Source organism: Monopterus albus, unplaced genomic scaffold (genome assembly GCF_001952655.1).
Source record: "Monopterus albus unplaced genomic scaffold, M_albus_1.0 scaffold366.1, whole genome shotgun sequence".
NCBI classification, from domain to species: domain Eukaryota; kingdom Metazoa; phylum Chordata; class Actinopteri; order Synbranchiformes; family Synbranchidae; genus Monopterus; species Monopterus albus.
Genome location: NW_018128246.1, coordinates 263,039 through 277,666, shown reverse-complemented (window position 1 = coordinate 277,666; position 14,628 = coordinate 263,039). Strand labels below are relative to the sequence as shown.

At 40.9% G+C, this 14,628-nt stretch overlaps 1 protein-coding gene across 1 annotated transcript in view; it reads right to left on the bottom strand.

Moving 5' to 3' along the window:
- Positions 1–14,628, bottom strand: part of dapk1 (death-associated protein kinase 1) — a 71,129-nt gene that overhangs the window by 24,577 nt on the left and 31,924 nt on the right. The window contains 8 exon segments of the mRNA XM_020585445.1: positions 889–987; positions 4,633–4,752; positions 7,133–7,225; positions 8,174–8,263; positions 8,508–8,553; positions 11,212–11,364; positions 13,895–13,921; positions 14,116–14,164. Of these exon segments, the coding sequence (XP_020441101.1) occupies positions 889–987; positions 4,633–4,752; positions 7,133–7,225; positions 8,174–8,263; positions 8,508–8,553; positions 11,212–11,364; positions 13,895–13,921; positions 14,116–14,164 (677 nt within the window).

The window sequence follows — 14,628 nt, the reverse complement described above, 5'->3', positions numbered from 1 at the left end:
GCAGAGTATCCCCAAATGCAGGTGTGAAAAACTTGTTCCATCATTCCCAAAAACACTCATGGCTGTATTAGCTCAAAAGGGTGCTTCTACTAAATACTGAGCAAAGGGTCTGAATACTTATGACCATGTGATATTTCAGTTTTTCTTTAATAAATCTGCAAAAATGTCAAAAAATCTGTGTTTTTCTGTCAATATGGGGTGCTGTGTATACATTAATGAGGAAAAAAATGAACTTAAATGATTTTAGCATATGGCTGCAATATAACAAAGAGTGAAATATTTAAGGGGGTCTGAATACTTTCCGTACCCACTGTATATAAACGTATGCACCCATTTCCCCATACATTCACAAATTTACCTACACATACATTCAGAAATGAACACGTGAACATACGCTCACATTACAGGCACAAAGACACTGTCATGACACAAAGCCCCACAAATTGATATACTGATACAAAGTACATTCTAAACAGGCACATGTGTAATTAAAACGACCTGTCTCTATCCCTGGACTGCCAGACATACGAACTGATACAAATTACAGTCCGTGCCCTCGACAGGAAGCAGATGAGAAACAAACCATGGCGACATCCACGCCTTGAACTGGATCATTATGTATTTACATTATTTAGCAAAAAACTTTGTAGTTTCCCAGCATTTACAGATGGATGCATATCTATAGAAAAAGGCCTTTTCACAAGAATGCTTTGTGCAGCACAGTCAAGAAGGTCATGGGGTACGTTTATTTACAGCACAGATAACCCATGTCCTGTGACAGTCATCAGCCTTCATTACTGCAGCTCTGATGCCTTCAATGCTCATCTGTCAAACTCAACAGCTGGCTGGCATAACCACACTGATTAGACCAAACTGTTGAGTCTTCACCTTATCATGGGCCTGGATGTCTGCACCTTTCCTCATCAGCACCTCGATGATCTGAATGTTGCCACAGCCGGCTGCAATCAGGAGGGGAGGAGTCCCGTGCTGCAACACACACACACACACACACACACACTGTTAATTTAGTTTTCAGTGACCTTGATGTATGGTAAAGCTGGAGCTGTAGACCACAGTCTGACAGCAAACACATGGGGAAGTATGCTGATTTTCTGCCTTAAAAATCCAAACACTCAGTAAATGAATTTGGAAGGTCATGTCTTAGGTTTCGGACAGAATCGACACTGTGCTCCACTTAGAGTGCCTGCGTGTTGATGGATGGAAGAAAATAAAAATAACCTTTTCCGAACCTGTTCCTGAGCTTAAACCTAGAACAAAGACAGAAAAAAGGAATTCACCTCTTTTCTTCCAGTTTCTCTTTTCTTTTACACACCTCACCGAGTTTAAAAACATCACATCGGCCATCAGTTGTTAACAAGCAGCTGTCGAAACACCAAGCAGAACAAAGATGAGGGAGTCTGTACCTGACCATCAGATTGTTTGGTGAAGCAGCCTGGCTCTTCTCTGCAGTAAAATATATCTAACTCCAGTCTTTTTTTAAAAACCTGCCTACAATTCTGTATATATCTTTTACAGTTTTCCCTTTTTGTTAATCAGAATCGTCTTTAAGGGTCAAGTATGTTTGAACAGGAAGAAATCTGACTCCGGTACAATGTGTCTCGATGTGTTTGCAGCCCACAATAAAATAGAAAATGACAATGAAAACAAAAAATAAAAATAAAAACAATGAGAAAAAAGTGCATTCAGATAGGAATATGTGCAAACACAAATAAGAAAAGAATGAGAAAAAGAGAGGGAGTATTTATAAATATGTATACAATGTGGCAGAGGAGCTTTCAGACTGATATATACAGGTATGTGCCAAAAAATTAGAATATCGAGGGAAAGTCCATTTATTTCAATAATTTGTTTCAAAAAGTGAAACTTGTATGTTATATTAGTTCACTACACACAAAGTGAAATATTTCAAGCCTTTATTTGTTTCAATTTTGATGATTATGGATTAAAGACAAAAAAACCCAAATCCAGTATTTCACAAAATTAGAATATTTCATGTGACCAATAAAAAAAGGATCTTAAACACATGTTGGCCTTCTGAAAAGTGTGTTAATGTACTGTATTATGTCCTCAGTACTTTGTTGGGCCTCCTTTTGCATTAATTGCTACATCAAGGAGGCGTGGCATGGAGGCGATCAGCATTTGACACAGTCGAGGTGTTATGGTAGGCCAAGTTGCTTTATTTTGGCTGTGTGGGCAGGTGCCAAATCCTGCTGGAAAATAAAATCTTCAGCTCGGCAGCGGGAAGCATGAAGTGCTCTAAAATTTCCTGGTAGACAGCTGCGTTGACTGTGGACTTGATAAAAGACAATGGATCCACACCAGCAGATGACATGGCTCCCCAAACCATCACTGACTGTGGAAACTTCACACTGGACTTTAAGCAGCTTGACTTTTGTGCCTCTCCGGTCTTCCTCCAGACTCTGGGACCTTGATTTCCAAATGAAATGCAGAATATTCTTTCATCTGAAAACAGGACTTGGGACCACTGGGCAATAGACCAGTACTGTTTCTCCTTAGCCAAGCACAGACGCTTCTGACGTTGTTTTTGGTTCAGGAGTAGCTTGACGCATAGAATTCTACAGCTGTAGCCCATGTCATGCAGACGTCTGTATGTGGTGGTTCTTGATGCACTGACACCAGCCTCAGTCCACTCCTTATGAAGCTCCCCCAGATTTCTGAATCGCCCTTGCTTGACAATCCTCTCAAGGCTGCGGTCATCCCTGTCACTTTTGCACCTTTTCCGGCCACATTCTTCCCTTCTTCTTAACACTCTGTTAATATACTTTGATACTGCGCTCTGTGAGCATCCAGCTTCTTTTGCAATTGCCTTTTGAGACTTTTCCTCCTTATGGAGGGTGTCAATGATGGTCGTCTGCACAACCGTCAAGTCAGCAGTCTTCCCCATGATTCTGAAGCCTACTAAGCCAGACTGAGACAATTTCAAGGCTGAGGAAACCTTTGCAGGTGTTTTGCATTAATTAGCTGACTAGATTGGGACACAAGGAGCCTACAATGTTGAATTCTGTCATGATATTCTAATTTTGTGAAATACTGGATTTGGGTTTTTTTTGTCTTTAATCCATAATCATCAAAATTGAAACAAATAAAGGCTTGAAATATTTCACTTTGTGTGCAGTGAACTAATATCTTACAAGTTTCACTTTTTGAAACAAATTATTGAAATAAATGGACTTTTCCTCAATATTCTAATTTTTTGGCACATACCTGTACGATGGTTATATTTACAGTTTATTGCACTGGGGTGACTGCTGTGTCCAGTCATCCAGTCATGGATTAACTGTTCATCAGAGTGATGGGACAGGAGAACAAGCTGTTCTTGTGTCTGGTATACACACACATACATTTTTATACCATCATATAAAACTAAACTCAATAAAAAGAAACTTTGTGGTGCTGTTTAACTGTTCTTCATTAGATACAGAGGTGGTTTTCATTATTTATTCACTGATATAAATGAGGTGGACAAAATAATAAAATCAACTGTCAGTATAATACACTATATTATATTATATTATTATTATCCAACAGCCCCACACACTACATCCTCTAAAATGATCACTCAGCTGAATCAACACCTCCAAGATAGTCAACAAAAACAGATTATAACCCTCACGAAGAGAAGAATTAGAGCAGGAGTTTTGTGTTAGACTGGCTCGCCTTCACCCTCAAACATCCATCTCCACCTTCACATTTCCACCTGTTACAGATTTTCATTAATTTGGAAAAGGAGACGCAGATAGTTGACAAACTGCTTCTGTTTTGTTTGTTCTGATTTGCTATGTTATTGCCCTTTAATGTGCACAAAGCCTGAAACTCTTCAGTGACTGTAAATCTGTCTCTTTGGCTGTTCTCACCGGTGGCTGAATACCTGGAAACACCCAGAGAAAATGTACTAGTACTCTTCTCTATAAGATTTAGAGATGACTTCTGAATGTGTCTGAATGTGTCTGAATGTGAAAAAAATGTAAAACGTGACTTTCCTGACATCCTTGGCACATATTTAAAATGACCGTCTGGATTTTCTTTTCTTTGCTTTGTTTCAGTAGGAGTGTGAGAGGACTTTTCTTTCACTGGTTGTAGCTTTCAACCAGCACACGCACTCATTCACGTCTCCGGTGTTCTCTCAACGTCCATCCACAGACACCAGTAGCATATTCTGCCGTTTTCCTAGTCTGTCTCATAAAAACTGGAGCACAGTCTTGCAGAATCACAAGACCTGCAACATTCATTTTGTGACCTTGTGATCAGGGGCTTTCACTCAGTCCCTAACAGAAACGGTTATGCTCGCTGCAGGGTAGAATACCCTGACAAATGGTTACAAGATCCATGACCATTCAGCTGTCTTAGTGAAGACAATGCACTAGTCTGCATGTGGGAAAGTGGACTGCAATGTGTAATTTTATAAACATGGTACTGGGATATCACTGTGTCAAATAATGAGGGTGTAAGTTCTGTAAAAGTAATTATATGAGAGCCTGAGGTTTAGATTTATTTGAAAAAAAAAAGAAAATTTTTAAAATAAAACAGAGAAAAAGCATTAAAACAATATAATGATAATTGGTTTTTATGGTGTCTCTTCAGGTTTGTCACCTTGTTGGGCTGGTTGACGTCGTAACTGTTCAAGGAGCCGAGCAGATGCTGCAGACCGGGCACGTTGTCATCGTTTATGGCATGGATGATGGCCTTCATCACAAATGAGTCTTCCTCATCCTAGACAAGAAGGAAAGACATTTATCCTCCTACTGTTCACAGGATGATCTAATCCTGTGAACATTAACCCTGCGAATTCTTTCTATCACATGCCTACACACGTCTCTCTTTCATCTCAAGCATGAATACACACAGGAACAACCAGAAAACCAGCGGAATTTTCTTTTGTGTCTGCACTTTAGTTTCAAAACAAATTAGGGATTTGTTCTGTCTTTAACATGTGACCCAATAACCTTCAGGCAGAGTCAGCTGGACGGCACAGAAATCGGCTGCGCAAAGAGATGAAGAGGAGAACAGCGGGGAGGGGAGGGGAGGGCGACGCTGATGTAGTGCTTGTTTGGCCAAGCGTGATACTCTAGCTACATTCCTCAACACAACCTCCCTGCTGGGTAAGCCATGACTAAACCACTGCAGAGAGCTGCAAACACAACACAGAGGATGGAGAGAGATCACCTAAAGCATCTAACCTTACTTTCTCCACCCAAAGAAGGAAACCGCTACAAAGTAAAACATAGTGTCGCTGAGTCACTAAAGGACCCCTTGTGTAACTTATTGTACTTCACATCACAAAAGCTAAAAACACAAAGAAAGGATGTTATGTGAAAATGAAATGGTCTAATGACTAACAGGTCAGCAGTTACAACGCTCACACAGAGCTGGAAAACTTGCAGAGGGAATGAGTAACGCTCCTCTGTCTCTTAAAAGGCTATTTTAGAGGTATTTCATAGAAGTGGCTACATTTGATAACACATGCTTGCTACCTTGGCAACTCTCCAAAAAATGTCCTTTTGTTGGGCCACTGTAGCCCACAGTCCATTTCTCTCATCATTTACTTACTGTTTTGTTGACTGACAGAAAAAGTAGCAGCAGATATGACTGTGAAGCCAAACATTCACTGGTTCCAGCTTCTCTGTGTGAGAATTTGAAGCCTTTTCCTGCTTCACATGAATGTGAACTGAAAGTCTGACTTCTGGACTTCTGATTAGAAAATCACCTGAACTAAAACAATAAATCCTGGGAGACACTGGACAGTTTTCACTGTGGGATGGCAAAGCAGGATGAGGTTTCATGGGTTCGAAGTCAACACCACGCTTATTTTCTGAATAGCAGGTGACACAGTGGGATGGTTTAGTTGAACAAAACACAAGGAACTACACCTACAAAACATATCTGCTGCAATAATAACCAGTGCAATCCCAAGCTTTCAGATGCATGTGCTGCTGACAGCCAGCAGAAGCCAAAGACTACGCTTGGTAGGAACCTGATAAAACATTCATCAGTTGAAATAATTTAACTTTTCGATTCTGGGTCAATTTTGAATGAATTCAATGACTTTGAGACTACTTCTGGCAAAATTTAAACTAAGAACTAAAAAAAAAAAATCCTGATTAATCTATAACAAAAATAATATTTGCAGCCCTGATATTTCTACAGTCTCAGCCTGATCCTACTCCTTTCCCAATGTGTGCTCTTTCACCTCAACACAGAGCCTCTAAGGCACAGCTTCTATGTTGAAAATGTACAGATGGGCAGCTGAACTGGGACCCACCTCTGCATGAGCTCTTTAAACCTGCTCAGCCAATAAATCCATGATCCACTGGAAACCTTGAACTTGTCAACGTCAGCTGCAGTTGCAGTGCGGTTTGTGAACTATAGGGGGTGCACCACCCTTAACATGTCTGCTTCTACGTGCCAGGTCACCTGTGACACAAGTTGCCATATAACCCTCTGATGAGGAAACAGAGCTGGTCTTGGCCTGTTAATAATGCTTTGTAAATGATTAAGCCTCTCACAGCTGCTGCAGTGTTTACATCTCTCAGGCTTGTCAGTATCAACGCACAGACACAGAAATACATAAAAGCTTTCTATGTATTACTATTCAAGTACAAACTTAAATATGGTGACTCGTTCACAAGAAACACTAGAGTTGCCTTCTCTCGAGGCTCATTCCTACCAGCTCGACCTGCTTTTAAAGTTAGATATGCTGAAACTGCTATAATACTAAAAACACTTGCTTCACTTGACGGAAACCGGGACCAGATCAGTTACATGCAGGAGATTCTCAGAGGCTGTCAAACTGAAAATCCCAGAGCTGTAACTGAGAGCTTGTGATTCGAATTCAAAAAATGCACTTCAGTAAAACCAAACAAACTCATGAAGTTGCCACTCAATATAAAATAGGCCTGTGAAAATACCAGTGATACTCCTCATGGTTTACTCAAGTGCAATTTAAAGCCTTGATGGCGTTAAAAGTTGCAAACCCAGTTTCGCCATGCTATGTCATCGAGATCACTTCTGCTTCTCCTGTGTTGTGGAACTTCCTGAGACATCTTTCCCACCAGTCTAGTCAAATCACAGGAAGCGGTTTTCGAGTTCTTACCAGCGTATCATCACTGCGTGCCACACTTATGTTGCTTCTGGACAGAAAGGAGCGGGACAGGCGGTTGCATAAGGAGATGAGTCGGACGGATTGCTGGAAGACAGAAGAATGGTGGTTCATGAACAAGTATCAAAAATTATAGCGAGTTACTATGAAGTCATGTTAAGAGGATCATCAGCAGGTGTAGACTTATAGCAGTTTACTGCCATATTTAAGTTCACTTCAGTTGCTCTATTTATTGCATTTGACCCTTTGACATCCTGCCATACTGTTAGGTAACTTGACTCTGGACTTTTTCTTGGTTTGCATTGGTAAACTGGATGTTGAGGTGTCCTGCACAGAGCTGCTGCACACAAATCTACAACTCTGTGGATCCCTAAGAAACCGATTTACACTTTAAATTCTAAATATTTTATTCTTCCGTCAAGGAGCAATTTGAAGTGATTTTACAAACAAATGCACAGGCATACACATTAACACAATGCATATGATAATGTCTGAAGTGTTTATAGCAGTGGTCCATCCATAGCTGGCCAACACCATCAAGGCACATTATGCCAAAAAGTGCATTTATCAGTCTAAACACAGGGTGACCTGACCAACTCTGGCACCATGATTCTTCACAAGACCTAAGGCTTCTGGAATAAAGTCAACCTTACAGGACATCAGGGCTCGTCATTTTGTAAACAAATGTAAACCAGCAAACAAGTTAAACTATATTTGTACACCTGAAAAGGAAAAGTGGGTCACAGATTTATTACACTAGTCTTGAATTTAAACTATTTTTGTTTTGTCTTTTGGACTTTGAATCAACAGAATCTGGCCTTGATTACAACTGGATTTTAACCGATGTTTGATTAAATAATTTTATAAACCTGACAGGTTAAACTATATTTATGCCTGCAGCAGTTGTAGACAGTATGCATGACGAGGTTCTGCGTTTTGTGGATCTGATGCCTCGCTATGCAAGTTGCAGTAATTTGTCCTTCCTTAAGCTTGAGTGTGTAAAAGCTGGAGACAGTGTCAGAGGAGAGCGCTTACTTTCCATTTCCTTCGAGCTGCAAACTTCTTAAACTTCTCCATGTTGACGGCCGACTCCTTTCTGCTCAGTGCTTGTTGAGTGTCTTTTGGCTGGTTTCACAAACACAACAAATGAATTGACAAGAAAAGCTTATGAGAATGTCCCTGCCAAGATAAATTTTTTACAGAGTCACTCAGTTAAGGCTTGGCAGCATTCAGCTTATAAACCCAAGACATTTCAAATATCAACTACTGCCACAAAGACAGAAGAAGAAGACGACATGCAAGTTTTTACAGAATTACAAATGTTTTAAATTAAACAGAGATGGAATCAGTCAGTTATCAGGAGTCCAACCTTGATCCAGGGGTGATGGAGGCTGTCCTGAATTGTCATTCTCTTTCTGTGGAGAGAAAATATAGGGTCATTAAACAAAGAGAAATTTGTTGAGTGTCTTTAGATATCCAGCAGTTCCAGAGCTGACAGGTTACCAACTATATATTGATTCAAATTATTTTTAATTTTAAAAATAAAAACATCCCCTCATCTATCGGTGGTGTGTGGCATAATACTTAAAAGGTGTTTTGAAATAAAATTATTACATCTAAAGTACAGTAACTATGTGCAAAACCAGAGATGAGATGTAATGAATAAATGCACCATCCTTCCGGTCAGATGACGAGGGATTACTTGACACTGATAGCAAACCCAGCTAGTGGGATCACTAGCAAATTAGGTGTACTGGCAAAATTTACAAACTTTCAGCTGTTTGCAATGAACTAATCAAAGAAGAAAAACTGAAATAGCTCAACACAACAAATGTATTCAGCCCCTGAATGGAATCCCTCATAAGAGCACATAATTCCAAATTAGGTGTTGTCTCACACACCAGAGCACACCTGTTCCTAAAGATGCCACTGGAAGCACAGTTCACAAGTTCAAAGTTAAAGGAACAGTGGCTACGCTACCTGGACATGGCAGAAAAAGGAAGCTATCAATGGCTGTAACCAGATTTCTGAGGAAGCAGGTTGTGGAAAAAGCCTCGAGTGACTGCAAAATACATGCAGCAAGACTTGATGGCAACAGGCAGCGAGGCTTCAGTTTGCACAGTAAGGAGCATACTAAACACTGAAGGTTTCCATGCCAGAACTCCAAGACGTACACCACTACTGACCCAAAAGTACAAGAAAAGTTGGCTCCAATATACTCAAAATCATATAAATAAGCCACCGATGTTTTGGGATTCCGTTCTGTGGACAGACGAAACAAAACCGGAACTTTTCAGACCTATGGATCAGCCACATGTCTGGAGAAGAAGAATGAAGCACACACTGGGAAGAACAACCTGCCCATAATGAAGCATGGCGGTGGCTCGGTGATGCTCTGGGGCTTCCTGTGGCACTGGTGTGTGTGGAAGGCATTCAAGTATCAGGAAATATCACGCTATCTGTGCGGAAGCTGAAGCTGGGGCATCCTCTGACCTTCCAACAGGACAGTTATCTCAAGCATACCTTAAAGTCCACCAAGGCTTGGTTGCAGAAGAGGTCATGGCTGTCAGTCACCTGACTTGAACCCCATAGAAAATCTCTGTTGGGAAGAAGGTGGTTGCAGCACACAAACCCAAGAATATTAGTGACCTGGAGGCCACTGCCCATGAAGAATGGGCTAAGATTCCTGAGGAATGCTGCCAGAAGCTGGTGTCTGACTATGGATCATGTTTGCAGTGAGTCATGACAGCAAAAGGTTGCTCTACTAAGTACTAGAAGATATTTATTTTGGCAGATCAGATGATTGTTTTGGAGATGTTTCACAACAAAGTCAGCTCTATCTACACACTGATCATATCAAACTATAACTAACAGAGTAACTCTTGGATCCCCAATGATTCATATTTAATACAAAGAAATAAAAGCCAGACAAATTTGTAAGAAACTGGTGCGGCTGAAAGTGCAGCCACCACTTCACTCAGCCCCTCAGTGCCACTTCCCTTTTGACAACTGTAGTGAACTAACAATGAAAACAACAAGGCATTGTTTAGAAAAGGTTACAGTATGTTAAATATAAGCCAACATAACCATTAGGGAAACAGGAGTGGTCCAGTACACACACACAACTCCTCTTGTTGATGTTTGTTTATGACCACATCCCTGTTTCTAACTGAGGCCATTCATACACCTGAGTCAAAGCAAAGTTTTACTGACCTAGGCAACAGTGAACTTCAGTGCACTGGTTTATCAGTGAACAATGACTCTGCTTTAGTCCATGATGTACATTATTAAACAGCAAAGTGTGCATTGGTTGAAGTAATCTCCATTAATCTTCCCGCCAGCGGAGCGGATCCATGCCTGCTCACAATGCAGATCAATTAAAAGCCGTTCCATTGTGATGCACTCGGTCGGGGATTTCTAAGCGTCCCATTAGTTGAAGTTTCTAAAGTCAGTCTACCCCTTCGCCCACTGTGTTTGAAGCAGCCCGTGCCAGCCTTCGCCTCCTCCTTTCTTCCTGTAGCCTGTCTAAATGAAATTATCTCCAATTCATCTCTGTTATCACACTCGCTCTGGTTCCATTGTTCTGGAGAAACAGGAGTAATTACAAGAGGGAAAAAGAGTTTTGATGGCAGTTAGTGTCTCCAAGTGGAGCTGCACCCATTCAAGTTGTTGCTAAAGCAACTCAAGAATGAGGAGGACGTGCTCACAATGTTAGGTACCATATTGCCTAGAGAAAACCTGCAGAGAGCCTGTATTCAGATTTTCTGTTCAGCTTTTTAACATTTTTTAAAAGGCAGTAATCAATTTAGAATCGGATCTTTATTATAAAAAAATATATAGAACATTTTCCAGGCTTCCAGTCACCACACTCCAGTTCCAGATGTACTGAGAAAGATCGACTTCAGACAGTGAATTTAAAAAGTGGACATTTTGGAAACAAATTTTTCAAACAAAATCAAAACTGTAAAAAAATTAGAATCTCAAGTATTTTCCTGTTGGACATATTGACTGTTTCATTAAACATTAAAACTAGCTTTAATTTGTTTCACATATCTAATCAGAAAGATACATACTTTGGGTCTTTGACAAGAAGCCTTGCTATGAAGTCTTTGGCCAGGACGCTGGTATTGCTAAAGAACTCTTCATCGAAAGTGTAGTCGACAGCTGACACGTTGGCCAGTGTCTCCTGCTTGTTGTCGCCCAGGAAAGGAGACGCACCGCTCAAACTGCAAGATGACAGAGACCAACAATAAAGTCAGGGCTGTATATTAGCTAAATAAATCAGTCACTAAACAATTTATTGGCAATTAGCTAACTTTTTAAGTATAATGATCAAAAATTTTCAGCCTCTACAATCAGTGCTTTTATTTTTCTTACCACTGTTAACTGAATATCTGGGTTTTAGACAGCTTAAAATTCAATCACTAACTCACCCGCTGATGATTAGCTCTGGCCCACAAAACCAAAACTAAGACCTGACTATTCACTGATGTGATCACAGAACCGAGATAGTGACTCAGTCAGGCTTTGCAAGAATGAAAATGTGTGTTAGTCAAACCCTGGAAAACCAACTGGACCACTCTCCGTCCCAGTCAGTGTGAGAGGAAGTGGACCAGGGTGCAGGGATAAACCATAACCTATACTCTTAACATGCAAGACAAAAGCCTTTTTAATGTACAAAGCCAAGACACAGTACAGCACGTTACAATACAGACACAGGCCTGGTGGCCGTGCATGTTAACGAGGGCCCGGCCTTCCCTTCTCCAGCTCATCAAGCCCAGGCTTAGTACAAACATATGACTTTATCAACTGTATAAGGTGCAGCTGATCACAACAAACACGTATAGTAATTAAGGCAATTCTTCACCAGGCCAGGCAGTAAAAGCAGCAGGGAGGTGTTAAGCCAGGGTTCGGTGGCAGCAGTTTACCCACCATTTTTTCCCAAAATGGTTCCCAAATGAGCCTTAACAGTGCAGCAGACACAGATTTTATGCTGAAATAGAGCTGTCTTAACAGCCTGAAATCCAAATCAGGGCTCCAGCAGAGCAGAAAGTTGCATCTGTCTTTACCCAAATGATTTCAGGTTACATTATCTCAGGCCAGGAAAGTCTTTCAACTTATTTAAAAGTGCAAGCCTTCATTACTTTGTGGCAACAGCTGAATACCCAGATTAAGAGTCAGGAGCTTCTCCAAGAATCACCCAGAACCACTTACTGAATTAGTCCTAACCATCTTCCCCTCACGCTGCTTTTAACAAGAGGAGACGAACAGTCAGTGCACCTCACTGTTGCTCTGCTGTGATAACAGGCAAGGAACAGACTATTTTTTGCCTTCCCAGGCAGAGTTGTGATGGCTGTGTGGGTGGACAGCATGAACAAGACCAGGTGTGTGTCTGCTGGATGCATGTGTGCACGGATAGCAGACACAAAATGAGGCATTTCAATCATTTTAGCAGCACCTACACACAACTCCTCTAAAATGAAAAGTGTAGTGTTTGTAGCAATTTATTATGTAATAATCTGACAACAATTCTGTCTGCCTTTACTTCTGTACCTTGTATTTGTATGTTTGTGTGGGCACATGCACCTAGTGTGCAGTTTGAGGACGCAGTGTGTGTTTGGCTTCGTGTACGTGTCTCTCTGAAAGATAAAGGTGTGTGGGGAGCTGGGAAGGACTAGTGGCCACAAGACAGCATCATCTGACCTGTGGGTCACCAAGGGCGTGAACTTTCCTCTCAAAGTTGAGTTAAACTGTGCTGACATGTGCAGAGGCCTGGGCTTGCTACAGCCGAGTCTATAGACTGTGATGTGTTAGACTGAAATGGGACCTTTTCTGAGGCTACATCCACTGCCGACAACATCACAGAGAACAGGCCTTGGACAAAGTCCGGTGTCGGTCAGTTTCAACAACCTCAAGCAGCCTGAAAACTGAATTACTGGGGCTCATTTGAACTTACTGTAATAAAGATGTTAAAAATCACATTGAAAAATATGCACTAAAATCCTTATTATCAGGAATGTGAGCTATTTTAAGCACCAAAAGTATTCATTATGCCTTCATTCTAGCATAACCACGATTCTGCAAAGGAAATAAAGCTTCAAAATAAATGTATGGGCAGTGGAGTAAAAAGCACAATATGTTTCTCAAACAGCATAATACAGACATCTCAAAACCCTACAAGTACAATATGCAAGTAAATGTACTAAGTTAGTTTCCACCGCTGTCCAAATGTTTAAGGCTGTTTAAGGCAATAATGGCAGATGGGCTTTAAAGGATTAAATACGAGGTTAATTTAAAAAAATAAATAAATAAAGAAAACATGCAGGTTTCTCATAATGTAATCAACAATGACATACTCATACTGGATAATAAAATAAAAACCCAATATCAGTCTGACCAGTGAAACAACTAACTGCACAACATTCCCACAGCTGCTGACGGAATATCACATTCAAAAGGCATGTTAATATGCTCCACGTTCCTCGCTGCAGGCTATTCCATTATTCACAACAAACAGTGCTGTGATGCTGAGTGGCCCGGCAAGTTCAATGACAAAGAGGTCAGAGAGCAGCCATTAGCCGCTTTATGTCTCCACCAACATTCTCACCGGCTGTCGTGTTCAGTGAGTGATCACACCCTGGGGTTCTTCAGAAAATGTGGACTTGACTTTGGCAATTCCCTGCAGCGACACACGCTTCTTACATGTTTTAGCATTTCACACAATGATCCATCATTAGTGGCTTTTTAGGTACTTACAGAATGTAGGTTATCACACCAACACTCCTGAACAGAGGGGCAAGAAGGAAAACAAAGAAAGAGGAGTCAACAACGCATCTGGTTGCAGAACAGTCTGGGCAGCACAGCATCGTGTAAAACATATATACTTCACATCAGATGTCTTCAGAGAAACTGATGGTTTCAAAGAGGATATGCACATAATGCTCATCGTAGAGCAGAATGAGCTTTTATTTACTCACCACATGTCTGCCTCCAGGCCCAACGGCTCGTAGTTGACTACTTCTGGAGCTGTGAGGCAAATACACCAAACACATTAATATTTGGGAAAATATAAAGTACCTTAAGCTGTTGTAGTTGAGGTAAACTGGCCAAACCAGTGGGCCTAACTAGAATAACTAACTTCCTATTGCTTTTACAACTTCAGCTCTCCTGCACCTGCCTGAAATGGTGCACCTCAGTTTGAAAATCTCTGGTGTACCACATGCCGGGAAGGGAAATGGAAAATACTTCATACTTGCAATGAATTTATAAAGCACTGTTCCAAACTGTCAAATGTTTGTACTAAATTCAGAGCAGCTTGGCCCGTTTCAAATTTTAAAATGACATTTATTATATTTGCCCAAGCTTCCACATATGGAATGGGGAGACCGGGAATCGAACCACCAACATTCTGATTGGGAGATGACCGATCTACATCCTGAGCCACAGCCGCCCCTAGCATCAACTATCCAAGTCATAATCATGACTTTCTG